The sequence below is a fragment of the Lactuca virosa genome, chromosome 1, assembly GCF_052849685.1.
Source record: "Lactuca virosa cultivar CGN04683 chromosome 1, Lactuca_virosa_CGN04683_v6, whole genome shotgun sequence".
In the NCBI taxonomy this organism is placed as follows: domain Eukaryota; kingdom Viridiplantae; phylum Streptophyta; class Magnoliopsida; order Asterales; family Asteraceae; genus Lactuca; species Lactuca virosa.
Window position 1 is genome coordinate 294,650,302 of NC_136426.1, and position 19,658 is coordinate 294,669,959.

The following is a 19,658-nucleotide window of genomic DNA, read 5'->3' on the forward strand; positions in this document are numbered from 1 at the left end:
AACTAGGATTATAGGTAGTTTATTATGTTTCAAATTTTTTTGTTTTCTTGCATTTTATTTTAAATTGTTTTTTTTTAATTAATGTCGCGTCTTTTTTATTGAATGAAAAATAGTTTTAAAAGAAATATATGTTTTATTGTACTTCTGATTTAAATTTAATTAAAAAAATGATATAGAGTGGTGTTTTAGTGGTAGGTATATCATATGTTTAGTGGTTGGTTGTGGTGATGAGATGACATCTGTAATATCCCGATGTTTATGTAATTTCAATTTTAGCCCTATGTATGGATAAACATTTCATTCTAGTCCTTGTGCATGAGAAAGGGTGCAAAATGGCCCAAAGTGGCATTTTGGTAAATTCTAGCCAGAATTTAGTATGCTTTAGTATGTTGGGCGTACTCTTCGTACGCATGACGTACATGCGAGAGACCTAGTACGTTGGGCATACTCTTCGTACGCAAGGCGTACGTGTGAGGGTTCCAAACCCTAAATTTTAGGGTTTTCACGTTATTTAAACAACTTTATGGCCCAAGACCTTCACCCTAATTAGCCTTCAACTGAGAATTCGACCCTCTAGCAAACCCTAAGTGAGAAGAGTGCTTTTGAGCTCATTTGTGTGCTTTGTTGGTGTTCTTGAAGAAGAAGAAGTCGGTGCAAGGACCTTGAAGCTTGGAAGCAACTTACATCTGGGATTCCCTACTTGTTGTAACTTCCAAGAGGTAAAAAGTTCATAACTTGATCACTCTATCTTGTAGATCTAGTCATTTCTTCATTTAGGGCATTTTTGGTCCCAAATATGGTGATTCTTGAGCATGACATGCTCTTGACCAAATAAGTCATCCTTTCAGACCTTATGAGGGGTCTTGAGTCATAAAAATGTGGTCTTGATGCTTAGTTTCACTCTATGCATGCTATAGAAGGTCTTAAGGCATTAAGATGTTGAGATTTTGTGTATTAAGCACTTAATGGACATGCAAAGTCATAAAGTTGAAAATTTTATGACTCTTGATGGTATTTTGGCCTTGGATCTGCAATTAGACGTGTTAAGTCGGAGAAATAAGGTCTTAATAGGTTAAGAAGTGAACTGTTGCGTACGCTGAGCGTACCGAAGGGTATGCTACGCGTACGCAGATCTGGCTCCGATGCCTCGGACAGCTTGTACGCCTTGCATACCTCCAGAGTACACCCCGCGTACGAAACCTGAGTCGACTCGGCTGAGTTAACTCGGTTGTGTTGACTCAGTTGACTTGTTAATTTTGACCAGTTTTGACCAAGGGTATTTTGGGAAAATGTTATTAATCTAGAATGGGTAATGTTTTGACATTTAGGATTTGGGTTGAGCCGGTATTTGGGAGCAAAGTATTGATCACCTATTCGTCAGACTGTGAGGTGAGTTTTCCTCACCATACTTACGAGTCGAAGGCACCAAGGCCGGCCCATTTGATTGACATCTTGGTTTACCATATGTTGCTATGTTGTTGTGATCTGTTAGATCTGTATCCTGGTATATAGGATGTTGCTATGCTATGGTGATCTGTTAGATCTATGTGACTACTTTGTATATGCTAGCTATTGATTGTTATGATATATGTTGATATGTGATGGTATATTGAGTTGAGGCTATCCTGCTTTGTGCTGAAAGCCAAGATACCCAGGGCGGTCCGGATAAACTAAAGGCCTGCGAGGCGGACCAGTCAGGTCGAAGGCCCAAAGAGCGGTCCAGATAGGCTGAAGGCCCAGTGAGGCGGTCCACTCATGTTGAAGGCTATATATGCATGTTGTTATTTGTTATGTTTACGTGGTGGTACTTTGGGGGAACTCACTAAGTGTTGGCTTACAGTTTTAGTTTTGTTTCAGGTACTTCTGAGGACCGTGGCAAGGCGAAGGCGTGACAGTACACATCCTTGGTTTTATGTTGATTGGATCTTGAGAGACTATGATTTTAAATAATGTTTAGAAACAATGATTTTGTAAACACTTCTTGTGGTAAATGGGTTGTTTTGATAAGTTAAAATTTGTTGTGATTTTTGAGATGTTACAACATTCATCACATTAGTGGTTAGACCACTCGGAATACCGAGGACGAACCGACTCGTGGTCTACGTGGCCACGAGCGTTTTCTGTGCACACTACCCTGACCATTCGTGGCCGGGCGTTTTCATGGAGAATCGTTGTGACGACGACAAGAAGCAACGCCCAATCGGTGCTTCTCGACAATTTTCAAACTTCGACTAGCCGTTGAACGACCAGTTTTCAAAAAAAAAAAAATTACCAACCATTTTACCTATACATATCATACCATACAACCTCATTTTTACACCATTATTCTCTTTCTCTATTAAGCAATTACACACAACTTTCTTTACAACCAAAAACCATGGATCCCAATCAAAATACCCCCTCCCCCCCCCCCCCACACACACACACACACACACACACACAAAAATCTATCGAAACTGCAAACCCGATAATGCTTTTGCGTTAGATACAACTCCCCATCAATTCCCGACCATGGAATCACCTTAAGGTGGTTTTGTAAATTTGCTCCAAACCGCTTCCCCTGTCCAACAAGCACACCACTTTTTCAACAATTCCAAGTTTTCCTGCCGTATCAACAACAATTTCAACACGGTTTCGTTTACCATCAATCTTTCGAACCACAACCACAACAATCACAACCACCACCTTCACAACCCCTTCTTTGGCTTCCCAAGACCCCAATTGAATAAAATAAAATCATATAAAGCGTATAATGATCGTTCCATATATACTTAGCCCTTGTCTTCTAACAATGTTAGCATAGACTCCGGTGCGAGTTTTTGAAACCACAAGAATCATCGGTGTAAAATATTCCCATAAGCACTAGTCATGGTGCTTTTTGGCTTTTGTCAACCACAATGACCATTTGTATATTTTTATCTTTTTTTAATTATAACACATTGTGTACATACATGTGTATATATGTAATAATAGTAATTCAAGATGAGAAAGAAGCACCAATGATTGGAGAAGATCACTAATCTATAAAAACTAATGTGTTAACAAATCGAAAACATAATGGTACAACATTAACTTTAACACCAAAATAAAATCAAAACAAAAATGATACAGTTTAAACATCACTCGTTCTTCTTCCCCCTTTGCAACATCGATTGGACATTTCCACTATAAGGCTCAAAATGAAACGCGTATTGTTGAATAACCGAAAATCCAACCATTTCAACACACACCAAAACATTTTGAATAGCTTCTTCAATATGCTCAACGTCTAACCAATAATGATGTGATTTTATTACACCCGTTTTCACTAGGATTTCGAGCAATACTCCCTGAATAAAGTTGTACATGATTAATAACAACCTACTTTCATTTATTTATTTATTTATTTATTTATTATAGCATCTTACTTTCGTTTCTTTCTGTTATAACCTCGTATTTTCACACTTTTTTTTTCTTATTAAGACATTGTTTTTTGAAATACCTACTCATTATAGCAATACTCCTTTAATGAAGAAATAACAATGTACTTTCATTTTTTTTGTTATGGCATTGTACTTTCATTTCAGTCTATTAATTTTAGAGCATGGTACATTTAAATTCTCTTCGTGCATTTAACCCTAAAAAGTGCAATGATGTAAAGAAGAAATGAAAATAGGATGCTATAATACACAAATCAATGAAAATGCATTGCTATTTCATGTATTTAACCCAAAGAAAATAGGGCTAAAAGGCCAAAAATAGCAACATACTTTCATTTATTTGTTTGTTATAGCATCTTACTTTCATTTATTTTTGTTAAGCATTCTACTTTCATTTTTTTCTCTTAATAAGAGATTGTACTTTGATTCTTTAAAAAATATATATATACCCAATAATACCAATGTTAACCAAATACAAAACATTGTACTTGCAATCTTTTTCTTATTATAGCAGTAGAAATTGTTTTCTATTCGAATATAATTGGGTAAATTTTTTATTAGAAGAAATGAAAGTATGATGATGTTATAATAAACAAAGCAATTAAACTATTAAAGTACATTGCTATTTCTTGCAATTTGGTGTTAAAGAAAGTAAAAAGTTTACCTGCCAAAAGCAAAAGAAGACAATTCCTTTGACGCATAAAAACTTAGCGAGTGGTTTGTGTGGCTCCAATTCCTTTGCGAAAACATGGTAAAAGACAACTAAAGAATACATAGCCACATAAAAGGAAACATTGAGAATAATGGTGAACGTCCAGCTTAGCCAACTCGGATACATTCCAAGTAACTGCAAACCGATCATTAGAAATGAACATGTGGGCCGTGTGATCACAAATTGCCAAGTCCACTGCTTTAGAAGTTTTAGGGTTTGGTGATTCAGACGAGTTGTACGTGGCTACACAACAAAAATTAAATCATGTTTAATAAAAGAGTAAATTACACGAATGGTCCCTATGGTTTAGGGTAATATGCACGTTTGGTCCCTAATTTATTTTTTTAACTCGGAAAGTCCCTACTGTTTGTTTTTGTTACACGCTTGGTCCCTGTCTTATCTAAAAAGACTATTTTGCCCTTGATTTTTTAATTTATTTAAATAAATACACCCCCAACCCCACCCCACCCCACCCCCTCACCTTACCTACCCCACCGTTTTTCCCTATTTAAATAATAGTATTTTTAGGTAAGACAGGGACCAAGAGCGTAACAAAAACAAACAGTGGGGACCAAACACGTAACAAAAACAAATAGTAGGGACCTCCCGAGTTAAACAAATAAGTTAGGGACCAAACGCGCAAATTATCCCAAACCATAGGGACCATTCGTGTAATTTACTCTTAATAAAAGCATATAGAAGATATGGAAAGAAAAAACTAAAGGGTTAATTACAAACTTAATCTCATAAAAGACCATAAAAGACCTTATATTTTGTGTTTTTTTCTAGATTAAACCTCCACTTTATTTTTATTTTTTTTTCATGAAAAAGACCTATTTTTTCATTTTTTTCGATCTGGCGTGGTCGTTTTAGTCGATTTTTTTCCGAAAAAACTTGTAAAGTGTGACGGTTTTTTCGGAAAAAAACACAAAGTTGAGGGTTTTTTTGGAAAAAATGAAAAAATACAGGAAAAAAAAATAAAGTTGAGGTTTAATCCGGGAAAAGCACAAAATATAAGGTATTTGATGAGATTAACCCTTGATTACATAATCGACCCTATATATTGGGTTTTTTTCCCGATTAAATCTCAACTTTATTTTTTTTTTTCTGAAAAGGCCCTTACATTTTTACATTATTTTCGATTTGACCGTTTCAGCAGTTTACCCGTAATCTTCCGGTTTTATACAAAGATGTAAGGGCTTTTTTAGAAAAAAGATAAAATAAAAATGGAACAATGAAAGGACCAAATCGAAAAAATAGAAAAATGTAAGGGCTTTTTTTTAAATAAATAAATTTGAGGTTTAATCCGAAAAAAAAAAAACAATATATAGGGTCTTTTATGTAATAAACCCAAAACTAAATCAATGAAAATTTGTAAAAAGTTAGTATGTAAAGGGATCATGTTAAGTTGTTCTTTTTGCATCAAGTAAAAGGAAAAACACCTTTTTTTTGTTATTAAGTTTTGTCTAGATAAATGATGTTTGTAAGATATTTAAGAAAATGATGGCACATTTAGAAAATGAAAATTGAAAGAAAAAAAATATACGATGGCAAATTTGTAAAAAAGTCTTTCTTTCCCTGATTATATATGTTAAGCCTTCTTTCTTCATCAAATCAAAGGGAAACTCTCATATATAGCTTATTGGAGTAAGTCATCTCTCCATTGAGTCCATTAAGTCAAAAGAAAATAAGTCAATAACACCTTAATATGTAATAACTAATATCTACATTAACATTTGTGGTTAGACACTAAATTGCAATAAAAACATAATAGAACAATCATTTTGAGTCAAAAATAGTAACACTTAGCTTCAAGATTGTAATAAATTGCTTCAAATAACTATGGACTTCTATATTAATTCGTAATTTGTGAAATGAATTGTCTTGGAATAAAAGATATCCAAGTACAATTTGCATTTATTCACAAAATAAATGTAAAATAACTCGTCCTTATGAATCGTGTTGGTATTTTGGTCTTTTATAAGAACGATTGTTTTTTGCAACAAAAAGCCAAAAGTTTATTAGTCTTCTGTCTTCTTTATATTATGAGAACAATGATAAGATGCCTAAGAAGAACATAATGGAAATGGAAATGGAATTGGAATTGGATTGGGCAATTTTATGCAACAAGAAGCAGTGACAAAAGCATATGATACTAAATGTAATGAAATTAATAAGGAAAAAAGAAGAACTCACTTGGAATAGAGTCATTGGGAAAGAATGGTGAATTTCTCTTCCCTTAATTTCATCAGGAACTATATTTTTGCTAATGGAGATATTCAAGTAACTATAAAGTAAACTCAGAAACGTAGCAATGGCCTGCAATTAAAAATCCAATAACTTTCTTTCAGAAATTCAGAATTGTGGTAAAAGAATAAAAATCTATCAAACATTGAATTTCAAGGATTCCAATGGAATTGAACTCCATCCATTTGGCAACCAAACACACCCTAAAGTCAAAGGATTAAAAGAAAAAAATGAAATAAATAAATTCCACATACCAAAGCCTCGTAGCATTCCTTAACAGAGTCCAAAAGCATAAAAAATGGTTTGCTTCCTTTGACATCAAGCACACCCACAAAAGAGTTAACAGCATAAACAGGAGCCATGAGAATGATGATGATTATGGCTTTTTGTTCCTTTGGGTTTTTCCAGTAATAAAGATGCTGTGAAGCAAGTTGAAATGTGAAGTGCAGTGAAAGCATAGTGCAACCACCAGCTCCCAATAGTGTAAGCTCTTCACGATTGAACTTACTTAAATCCATGATTCACTATTTACCTGCACAAAAGAGTTGATAAAACTTCTCAAAACCATATGTCCCAAAGATGCTTAATTCAACTCTACTACTAATCTCCTATATAGAGCTTATTGTTTGAATATCTAATACTCCCTTCAACAATGACAAATAGAGAAATTTTTAGTCATCAAAATCAGTATCATCAGATGGCTGTAACTATCACCAGGAAAATAAGCGATTTTAGCTTGAAAATTTGGCAACGACTGTTACTAAAATTAAAATCGTACCGATTTTCAATACTTGTGACAAATTATGGCAAGTGAAAACATGCTATTGTTGCCAATACAGATTTGCTACGGCTGAAATAGACAAAGATAAACTCACAGTTCGATTTTGAGTAAACAACTGAAATTAATCCTAGATACACATATTGACGAAGCAATTATCATCTAATCGAAGGCAAGAATTTCCTAGGGCTAAAACCAAGAATTTCCTAGGGCTAAAACGAGACTAAAATCAGAAAAGTCAACGGTAGAAAGTAGAGCAATATTATGGACACCTAGTATACATGATGAAAGAAGAGCAGAGATTCTTACGGATTTCAAAGATTAGGAGATCCAATCGATGGAGATCAAAAGCGATATATGATGCAAAGGAGAATTTGAAGGAGTTGATTCTACTAGTGTGTGCGTGGAAGACTCGAAAAAGTCGTCAACTATGAATCTATGACCAAAGTCGCCTTCATTTTAATTTTAATGTTTATCGTTTCATATATATTTTTTTTTATATTAAGGATTAGGGATATCAAATAAAATCTAAGAGAAAATTATAAAATTAGCTATTTTAGTTATTTACTTTGTACAAAATAGCTAAAAAAAATCCAAAATATAAAAATAGTCATCAAAATCGCAGATAGAGTAAGCCCGTTGACGATTTTCCCATACGATATACGATAGTACAAATCGCTAAAGCATGAATACGCTTTAGGAGTTGTACGTTCGCTGGTGGGTTTTTTCTTTAGTTTTTTTCATTTTTTTCCTGTATAAATATCTTCACCCTCACACTAATATCGCAGATGAACTAAGTTCATCTGCGATTTTCTCTGTCATCCATCTGCGATTTTGCACAATTTAATTTTTTTTTAACTACGAAATTGATAGGATTTGACTATGAAACAACCATATTATATATAAAGTTTTGCAAAAAATTATCACTTAAGTTGTTATTTTTTTGGACAATTTGTTTAAAACATCTCTAATAAAATGAATGAATATTTGGTTGAATATTTGGTTTGCGTTGTAACTGATGGGAGGTGGGAAATTGTGGAAACAAATCTTGAAAATGTATGTCCACAGGGAGGTATTTTTGAATTAGCTTTGATATTTTCTGAGTATATTAGTTATAGTGATTTTATATCTTTGGTGAAATGAAAATCGGTTAGTTAGACAGATATAAAATTAGTCTTCATTTTCATCATCCTGAATTGAATCATTATATAGCCATAGTTGAAGACATGGATGTTAGAATGTTGATCAACGTAATCAATTCCGTTGGAGGAAGGGTTGTGAAAGTCTTTTTGGTGGTTGATGAAGGTGATGCGGTTACGGAAGGTTGCGAGAGTGGAAATGAGTCGGTTGCTAACTTATGTAGGGATAAAGGGAGCAACAATCCAATAGATACTTTCATGATTCCTAGTGTACCTCAGTTTCATAGTGTTACTAAAAATATTAATGTGAGGTATTCACCTATTCACTATGTGGATCCTGAAAATTACAAGTACGTTGGTGATGATGATGTTGTTACATATCTTAATGATGTGGGTGGTTGTTATGTTGACGTTCCCCAACAAGAAGTTAAAGTTATGAATATGGGTGGAGTAGATAATAGTAAAAAGAAAAAAGTTATGATTCAGAAAGATGAAAATGTACATGGTTACGTGGATTTTGTTGATGTTGCTGATGTAGCTTTAGATATAACCGACTTAGAAAACAATTCTGATGGAGATAAGTTAGGTGATGAACGTAAAGCTAAGTTTCCCAATAACCTTTTTCATGGTATGCCCCATCTACCAGCATGTCCAGTTGATGTTAATGAAAATATCTCATCATAGATGGTAGACGTCAATCAAAAGAAAAAAGACCTTCTAAAACGGGCGATTGAAAAAAAAAATGTTTCTAGAAGGTTGTCAGACGAAGACAAGTAGATCAACCAAATCAAGGTATGAGGTCATGTGTGTTGGGAAAAATTGTTCTTGGTTACTAAGAGCAAAAGGAATTAAAAATTATGACGGACTTTTCCAATTGAATAAAATTGTTGACGTACACACATGTTCTTCAACAATGTTGCAACCTAATCATCGACAAGCAAACAAACAAGTTTTGGGTGAATATCTTGTTGATGTTTTGGCTGAATATTATAGTAGAATATATCGGGGACAAAATATTATTAATGATATGAATGCTCAATTGAAAATCGGTATCTCATACCATCAGGTTTGGCGTGCGAAGCAATATGCACTGTTGTTGTTAAAGGGTACGAAAGATGATTCTTTTACTAAACTTTCGGCTTATTTCCACAATTTGGTCAAACATAATCCCGACACAGTGACACATATTCAAACAGATGGTGATGATCGGTTTGAGTTCTTATATGTCACACTCAGTTGCTCGGTTAGTATTACTATATTTTATTATTATTATTTTTATTTTGGTGTACTTATACTATAATAAGTATATTTGAATAGATATACATTGTATTGTAGGTACGCTCTTTTGTCAATTGTTGTAAGCCGACCCTTGTATTAGACGGAGCCCACCTAAATGGAGAGTTCAAAGGTACCATGTTACTTGCAGTTACTAAGGACTAACAAAATCAAATATTGGTTGCATATGGTATATGCAAAAATGAGTGTACAGATTCTTGGACATGGTTTTTTAAAAAACTACGTGATTGCATAGGCAACATGGAGGATCTTACAATTATATTTGATAGATCTCCATCTATAGCAACATCTGTTGCCAACATTTTTCCTCACGCTCATCACGGAATATGTGGTGTCCATTTGTATTTTAACATAGTAGCTAGATACGGGAAGAGTAAGATAGCTAAAGGAATTTTTTTGGGAGGCTTTTAGAGCCTATACAGTTGATGGTTTTAATTCTGCCATGGACCTTATGAAAAAAGACAAAAGAACCAGTATGGGAATACTTACAAAGTATAAATCCTGAAACTTGGTCTAGGGCACATTTTAGATACAACCGAGACAATCTTATGTCGTCCAACAGTACGGAGTCTATAAATGCATTATCTAGACATGCATGTAAGGTGTCGATACTGATGTTGATGGACTTTTTTGTGCAACAATGCAACAGTGGTGGTTTCAAAGATGTAACTTTGCAGGTACTAAGTTGTAATATTAATGTTTGTTTTAAATGTTATTAATCTTAACTATGTAATTTTCTCTATTTTTTAGCGGAAACAACATCAACAATCACCCCTTGGGGCGATGATATTGTAAAACAAAATAAAAATACTTTTAGTAATTGGGATGTTCTCATGATCTCAAGTAAGAAATGTGAGGTCAAAAAAGGGAGACAAAACGTCATTGTTGATTTCTAACAAATGACATGTACATGTAGGCATTGACAACTTGACGACATACCTTGTGGTCATGTCATTAGAGTGCTAACAATCAACAATTACCAAGAATGCTCGATGTATGCATTAAAAGCTTACCATACTGAAACATTGAGGAAAACATATGAGGAATCAGTAAACCCTTTACCAAAGCCATCCGAATACCAGATCCTCGATGGTTTGATGACTGTTAGGCTACCTATAATGGATAAACGTCAGCCAGGCAGGCCAAGAAACACATAACGCATTCCATCCCAAGGCGAGAGTACAATAAGAAAAGAGTGTTCTACATGCGGTCAAGCAGGACACACGAGAAACAATTGTTCTGGAATGACGTTTGATAGTGGAGCAAGTCGCACGAGAATTCCTACTATGGAGACAACAATTAATATTGGGGCTTCTGCGAGTTGTTCACAGAGCTATAACACCAATTATGATTTAAAACTACCTTAAATTGAAGAGTTGTTAATTCATTATGTATTATAATGTTTTTATTAATTTTCTAAGATGTTGTTCTTATGCTTTTATATTGTAATTTAGTTTGAACATCATAAGAGAAAATGAAGTTTTTATACTTGATTTTTAAAAATACATGGAAATTAACGGTAAACAAACATATTAATCTAAAAAAAAAATACATATAGCAAACCCAAAACATGATAATCTTACAACAATTTTTTAACTAATTATTAACCTCAGGGAACTACAATGGGTACTTCTCTTTCTCGATTGTTATATACTCATCCCTAATACTCATTTTATCTTCAAAACGATCCTTTTGCACCCTAAGATGTATCATCTCCGCGTCCTTGTCAGCAAGCCATTTTTCAGTAATTTTGATAGTCTTCTTATTCTTTTTGATCCATTCTTCATGCTCTTTGGTTTTCTTTTTATTAATCTCTATCAATTCCTGAGCTTGTTTGCATTTCGATGCAATAACTTTACGACGTTCACTGAGAAGCCTTGACGACTCTTTATCATGTTTTTGTTGTTCTTCATCCCTTTTCAATTCTTGAAAAGTTTCATTCGACATATATGGGCCTTCCGAAGAGGATGTAACAAAGGGGTCGAATGGATCACAGTAGTAACAATCTACTTCGTCGCATGAGAAAATTTCGAACTTTGAGGATAAACTCATAATAAAGTTGAGATTATATAGTATTTTTAATAAGAAAATGATCGTATATGTCGTTTTTATACATCCTAGTAATCTGCAAATCATAGTCCAAAGAAAATCATTTCGAAGTCATTGTTGAAAATTCATAGATGATTGTTTGACATGACATGTCACTGTAGTAACCTGCAAATCGTAGTCAAAGTTGGAAATGACTACACATAGATGACTATTTGACATGATAAGTAGTATACAAAGATTCCACTAAATTGGTCAAGTCATTTTTAACTCCTTTTTTTAATATAAATATATGTTTAATCTATACGAAACGAACACCCATATTTAGAAATGTCGTTCAATGTAGCAACTTATTTGAATGCAGTAGCTGCTTCCAATTCTCCACGACCATGGATGACAAGCGAGGTGTTGGTTGTAACACGACGTTGGATTAGCGTTCAGGAAGGTGTAACGCCACTGGCTCCCCCGCATTGCCTGGTCGGTGATGAATGGACCCGCATAACAATTTTGTTCAACCATGAGATGGGAAAAGGACAACAACGACTACAATCAGATATTGTCAGTAAATGGATAGATGTAAAGGGAGAAGTCGTATGGTTCAATTGATGATATAATTATGTTAAAAATACCAAAACTTGTTATGGGGACGCCGAAGAGCTTTTGGAAATTGTTAAAGATTTTTACATTTTGGAGCATGAAGGCAGTGACTTCGAGTATGAGGACGTTTGAAATATGATTAAAAATAATTAGTATTTCATGTAGACGGATGTGTTATTATGCAAATTTCATATTTGCAATTTTTATGCATTGTTTTATGTGTAATGCTTCATGGAATTGTTATTTGTAAGGTTTTATGATTAATGTTTTATGTATTGTTTTATGTGTAATCGAGTATTAGGACATTTGAAATCTCGTTTAACATAACCCAACTTTTTTCATAAATAACATAAAACATACGAGGTACATCTAATACAGACGAAATACATATAAATAACCTAGTACAAACCCAATAGAAAGAAATATATATTAAATAAACGAGACATATTTCAAAATATTTCAAGGGGCTTCATAGTGGAATTCCAACCCGTCACTTATTGATTTGTATTCCTCTTTAGCAGCTTCCAAGATGACATCCTTAGCAACGTTTAAACGGGCGTCGTTAATTTTGGTATAAAGATCGTTGAATAATAGAATTTATGTTTTCATTTCATACCATTTTGCTATGATATCTAGGTAGTCACGATGGTTTTCTACAGTCGTTCGAGTTTCAGCGTTGAAGATATAGGTTAAATGAGTCCAAAACATTAGATCATTCAACTTGCTGGTCTCGTACACATGAATATATACACGACTTAGAACCACGTACTCATCAGCGGTCCATGGTTTTGAAGTCATTTTGAGCTAAATAAAGAGAGTGAATTTTTAAAAGTAATATATGAAGAACACTCTTTGGACTTACATACACATTCAAATACATACACATACATATATGTACTTACACATTCAAATACTTACACACATACACATACACATAAGCATACACATACACATTCAAATACACACATATACATACACACATACAAATACACACATATATATATACACACACACACACACATACACATACAAATACATATACATACACACACACATACACGATACATATACATACACACACATACACGTAAATAAACATACATACACATACATACATACATACATACATACATACATACATACATACATACATAAATATACATATTTCCCTTTATTATCATCATTTTTCATTATTTATAAATTAAACATAGATTATTTTACTTTATTGATGTGTTAAACGTAGTTTTTTTCGTTTAATCGTTTGTTTGTGTGTTAAACACATTCGTTACAATTATAATATATTATTATGATGTTTATAAATATTATTATTAATAGTACTATTAGTATAAGCATACACATACACATTCAAATACATACACACATACACATACATATACATACACACACACACACACATATATATATATATATATATATATATATATATATATATATATATATATATATATATTTATATACACACACACATACACATACAAATACATATACATACACATACACGATACATATACATACGCACACACATACACGTACATAAACATACATACACATACATACATACATACACATATAAATATACATATTTCCCTTTATTATCATTATTTATAAATTAAACATAAATTATTTTACTTTATTGATGTGTTAAACGTAGTTTTTTTTCGTTTAATCGTTTGTTTGTGTGTTAAACACATTCGTTACAATTATAATATATTATTATGATGTTTATAAATATTATTATTAATAGTACTATTAGTATCATTTTTAATTGTTCGTGTCCTAAATATGTAAGAAAAATAATCAAAAAAAAATTTAAGACTCAAATAATGAAAAATAATAATAATGGGAGCAATAATAATAATAATAATAATAATAATAATAATGGGAATTATAAATCCGTCGGTATTTCGTAGCTATTCTGTAGCCATTTTCTTCAGTCGATAGTCCGTCGCTATTCCGTAATTATTCCGTTAGGCATCCCATTTAGCTACGGAAATTTTCCGTAGCAATTTTCTATAGGAAAACCCCATGTCTTCTTGTAGTGTGAAGCCAATACGTATCCTTTATAGGGCTTTCAAATTTTGGATTTCCAATCAAGGAGGAGAGCGTTGAGTGATATATGCATTTTGTCGAGATTTAGGAACGAAGAACAACTACGTGATTGAATCGGTAGAAATAAAAAAATAGAAACCTCCAAATTTTATAGGAGTGAATTTAATTTGATTCCAAAAGAAAACCGTATAGATAAGAAATAGAAGGGCAAAAAGGTAATTGGATTCAGGAATTCATTTAGCTTTGGAGAAGCCACCTGTACAAAATTGATTCTTTTATTCCTATCCAAACACTATAAAACCCTAGTTACTCTCTAGTCTCTTCTTTGCCATTTGACGTCGGTAGTTCCCAGACCCATTCGCCTCGTGTATTGCGATGAGACAGGGAGGTTCCGTATGGATAGAGAAGCTATTTCGAACCTTCAGCATGTTAAAGGACCCATCGGAGTGGTTTCAGTTTGTGGTCCAGCTCAGCATGGCAAGAGTTATATCTCAAATCAGGTACTTTTAGATTTTTTTTTTAAAGTACCTGATGCTTTTTATGTGGTATTTAATTGGTTTGCAATTTTGAGATTAGGGTTTTTGAGTCATTATCAAGAAATGAGTAATTGTACAATGATTTGATTATGCATGAAGCTACGGTTGAAGCATGATAGTAGACTCATAGGTGTTCACAAAGTTTGTAGGTTACAGAATTATATGAATCCATATCAACCTTCATTGTTTGCTAGTTAATTTTTTTTCACCTTGTTTGCATCAGGAACCACAACAAAAAACCTAGCCTTTAGCGGCGACAAAAGTCGTCGCAATTGATTCCACCTGTCGTCGCTAATACTTTTAGCGACGACATGTCGTCTCTAAAGCGTCGTCACAATTAACTCGTAGCTAATAGTCGTTTGTCGCCGCAAATGTCGTCGCCTCTAATACATGACGTCTCTAATACTCCTGTGTCGTCTCTAATGCTGTCGTCTCTATTTATATTCCGATGACCGGACAGAGTTTTTCTGGCAAAGCTTGCCGGAGTTATGTGTCATCGCAATTAGTCCACGTTGTCCCTAAAGGTGTCACTGCTAATGTTTTTTTTTATTTTTTTTTTTATTTTTTTTTTTTGAGAAAAAACTTATTTTTTATGATATTATAGATTTGATAAAAATAGATAAATAAATACATACCACATTACATAAAACATCAAACATACAATATTACATATCTAATAAATCCTACATAAACATCTAATATATAATCCATAAATCCAAAATAACATCATCCATAACATAAAACAAGAAATACTATGTTTCTTCGTCTTCGTCTTCGTCTTCCCCATCATTGTTTTCCTCGTTGTTGACTTGGTTTTTAAAGGAGCGGATAATGTCTCCAATGGCCGTCATAAATGCCGGGTTTTGAAGAAAACTTTCACATCAACATCCTACAATTAAGTCACAAGCACATTAAGTCATTAACAATTCAACAAACTATCAAACAATCAAAGCACCAAATGAATTAAGTCGTTAACAATTTAAGTCACAAGTACTTGTGTTGGTTGCGGTGCTTGTGACTGCCATTGGGATGGAGCACTTGTACCCGCAGTTGAAGAAGCTTTAGGCCCAATGCCTCTCACATGCCCCCTTCGTGTAACCAACACCTTCTCAAATATTGCGATCCAATCAATAGTGTCTGGATCACCACCAGAGTCGGCTATATGATGAGTCTGTAGAGCAACCTCAGCAACTAAGACATTTTGTAATTCACAAAGATTGTTAATATACTTTAAAACTAACACAAAAAAAACCAACAATCTACTACGATAATTTGAAGTAATAATAACTTACATATTGGTCTTCAACCAAAGGATCAACAAATTCTCCTTTTTTATTCACATGCGCACGATGAAATACTTCAGTCTATTCAAATTCTGTTTAACGTTACAAAATATGTTATATTTGAATAAACATTAAAAAATATGGTATAACTGAATAAGCATTATTGTAACTTACTTTCTTGAAACAAGCACTACCATAGCTGCACGTCCCTCCACGATTCTTCACTACTTGCTTCTTCCGGCATTCTTTGTTTCCAGCGGATCGTTTTTGATGTTTTTCTGTTAAGAAATGGTCAATAGTAGCATTCCAACACTGCCGATCCATACCCGTAGGGGCTTGAGCCCTTGCTGCCTCCACATCCCCTGCAAAATCAACCAAACGATTTTTTGCAATATTTTTGCGGCCTCTATACCGCGCACATATCCGATTGTTCAGTGACGCCCAATAAGTTGGAGCCATGGGATGATTTGTAATCGCTCCAAAATCAAACCATGTCTACAAAAAAGAAATAGAGAAGTTAAAAATAAATCAAATTAAACAATATTAAATATATAACTTTATAAATAATTTACCGAAAGATATTGGAACATGCCAACCCTTTCGGCTTCAGAAACATCAGTCCATGTGTCCTTATCAAAACCGATGTCCCGCCACATATAGCTCCCAACCTCCCGAATGAAACATTCATACACCTCCCCAGTCGGCATGTTAGTATTTATGTCGAATACTATCTTCAGAGGCCGTTCACCATTAGCTTTAAATAGTTTGTGCATTTTTTTATTTACCGCCATGCCTCTTCGTCTCGGAGGTACCACTGCATAAAAAAATATTAGTCAAAATAATTTTTTATATACAAACAATATGAAATACAATGAATTAGAATAAATCTTAATTACCATCGTTCTGGTGATCACCAAAACCTCCACCGAACGGATGTGGTGGCTCGTCACCACCGTCGCCTCCTTGACCCATAACAGCAGCCATGAGATGGAGCAATGCAATCCAAAAAAATGACATCCTGAAAAATTATAACACAATATGAATATATATACATATAATATGATATGATTACAAGAAATACAAACTTTATTTTACTAGTCAAATGTAAAGATTTTTTTAATCATTCTCGCCCCCAGACACTTCAGTGTCTGCTGACACATCACTATCATAATCAGAATCTTCCTCATCATAATCAGTCTCGCAATCAGACACATTATTGATGATACTCGTTGGTGGGTCAACTTCAATATCATCTTCAACCGATTGAGAATTTTGAAAGTACTGGCTAAAGTCGATTGAGAGAGTGAAATTAGAAGAAACATTACTAAGAACGAGATTGGTTGAATCATTGTCGACATTTTCAATGGGATCATGGTTGACATCGTTCATCGGTAGATCCCAAATTCTTCTATGATTAACATTTTCAACAACCCACCGTTGGTTGTAATTTTTGTCACTTCGAGAAGGTTCTTGGATGTAAAATACTTGCTCGGCCTGCGTAGCAAATATGAGTTGATCTTCGCTGCTCAATTCGCGTTGTGGGTCGATACTGGTGAAATTATTATCAGATTTAACTCCTGCAGTATCGAACCACTTGCAACGAAAAAGTACGGTGGAATATTTATGAGGATAATGCAACTCGATAATCTCTTCTAGCTGACCATAATATTTCTCCTTATTCTCTCCCTCAGTTAGAACCCCCGAGTTTTGTGTTGATCGTTGGGCGTCACACATAAGTACCATAAACCTAACACCATTCACTATGCAAGCAGTATAAGTAAAGGCGTTCGCATGCGCACCAATTGAAAGAGCCGATAACTCCTTGTTATACTCTGGAGATTTTTGTTTTTGCATATTATAGACCTTATGAAGGAACCATTTAGGGAATTCGGTTTTTTCATCACTTTCAGGATGTAATGATTTGAATTCACTACATTGATGAAAAATATATATATTTAGTAAAAAAAGAGAAATTAAAAATAGAAAATGAATTAAAAGATAAGAACACTTACACAATATACTTTCTGACTTCCTCACAACTATCAAGCACAAACCAATGTAGACGTTTTCTTTCCTCTAGACTGAGATTTTTCATTTTCTTTGCGCTATCCGGTCGACACTTCGACTGAAACACCCATAATTTTGTTTCTTCTATGACAACATCCTCGTTTCTTTCGATGCGATTGAATCAAGTCTCGACATCTTCAAGGTACATCGAACAAAATGATAATGCCTCTTCAGCGACATAACCCTCAGTTATAGAACCTTCCGGCCTCGCCTTGTTTCTGACATAGTTTTTTAGTTTTTTCATATACCTTTCGAAAGGATACATCCATCTCATACATACTGGGCCTCCACAAATAGCTTCATCAGGTAAATGCAAAACTAAATGAACCATAATGTCAAAAAACACAGGAGGATAGATCACTTCTAATTTGCATAATATTTTAATAATGGCTGCTTTTGCTTCTTTCATATCCTTCACCAATAGTGTTCTTGAGCAAAGTTGCTTAAAAAACATACAAATCTTTACTATTGGTGTATAAACACCTTTGCCCAAAAGCCCTTTAACTCCAATGGGTATCAAACGTTTCATAAGAATGTGTTAATCATGAGATTTCAACCCAATAATGTTAGTATTGGTTTCATTCACTTTCTTACTGATGTTAGATCCAAACCCATCAGGCACTTTCACATCTCTTATAAACTGAAAAAAACGAATGCGGTCAGGTTTCGTGAATGAGTAAGGTGGGTGAGGTTTAAGGAACTTGTTGCCACTCTTTTTCAACCATTGACTTTTCCGAATGTTTAGTTTTGTCAAGTCCGCCCGAGCATTTGATGTGTCTTTAGACTTATCATTCATCAGAGAAGTACCCAAAAGACTCTCACCCACATTTTTTTCAATATGCATAAGATCGAAGTTGTGCTTCAGCTCAAGAGAAGACCAATACTCAAGTTCAAAGAATATGCTCTTTTTAGACCAATTCAACTCGAACTCCTCACGATTCCTCTTAATACCAGCTTGTTGAGCAGCTACTTTACCCGGTGGACGAAACAATAGACGAGCGTGTTGCGCTTGTATTTCTTCCTCACTAAACTGTCTTGGAGGGCCTCTTATCTCATGTTCACCATTATAGTCAAAACTTTTTCTCCATGGATGATCAACATCTAAGAACCAGCGATAACTAACATATACAACTTTATTTGATACTCGGTATGACGGAGTGTCTTCGTTGCAAGTCGGACAAGCTTTGTACCCTTGACCGCTCCAACCGGATAAACTACTACGAGCTGGAAAGTCGTTTATTGTCCATAACAACATCACTTTCATATTAAAGAATGTATCTGTCGCTACGTCTTTAGTACGTATACCAAAACTCAATAACTGCTTCAACTCATCCACTAACGGCCTAAGGAACACATCCAAGTCCTTCCCGGGTGCTTTGGGGCCGGGAATCAACAAGGCCAACATGAAGGACGACTCTTTCATGCATAGCCATGGTGGAAGATTGTAAGTGGTGAGTATGACAGGCCA

General features: G+C 34.2%; 1 protein-coding gene across 2 annotated transcripts; it reads right to left on the reverse strand.

Moving 5' to 3' along the window:
- Positions 1-3,003: 3,003 nt before the first annotated feature.
- On the reverse strand, positions 3,004-7,587 carry LOC145167185 (uncharacterized). Of its 2 annotated transcripts, none has more exons than XM_079086295.1 (5): positions 7,466-7,587; positions 6,633-6,910; positions 6,328-6,450; positions 4,084-4,374; positions 3,004-3,329 (listed from the first exon to the last, which is right to left on the reverse strand). In XM_079086295.1, exons 2-5 carry the CDS (start codon positions 6,894-6,896, stop codon positions 3,120-3,122), a joined length of 888 nt encoding a protein of 295 aa, XP_078942421.1. In that variant the 5' UTR covers positions 6,897-6,910; positions 7,466-7,587; the 3' UTR covers positions 3,004-3,119. The 2 variants fall into 2 exon arrangements, with proteins under 2 accessions (XP_078942421.1, XP_078942429.1); XM_079086303.1 differs by lacking the exon at positions 7,466-7,587 and adding an exon at positions 7,157-7,365.
- Positions 7,588-19,658: the final 12,071 nt, after the last annotated feature.

Excerpts from the sequence above, each read along its gene's own strand:
- LOC145167185 (XM_079086295.1), bottom strand. The coding sequence starts at position 6,896 with ATGGATTTAAGTAAGTTCAATCGTGAAGAGCTTACACTATTGGGAGCT. Across the intron at positions 6,451-6,632 it reads AGGAATGCTACGAGGCTTTG|GCCATTGCTACGTTTCTGAG; the intron begins GTATGTGGAATT and ends TTTTAATTGCAG. Across the intron at positions 4,375-6,327 it reads TCCCAATGACTCTATTCCAA|CCACGTACAACTCGTCTGAA; the intron begins GTGAGTTCTTCT and ends TTTGTTGTGTAG.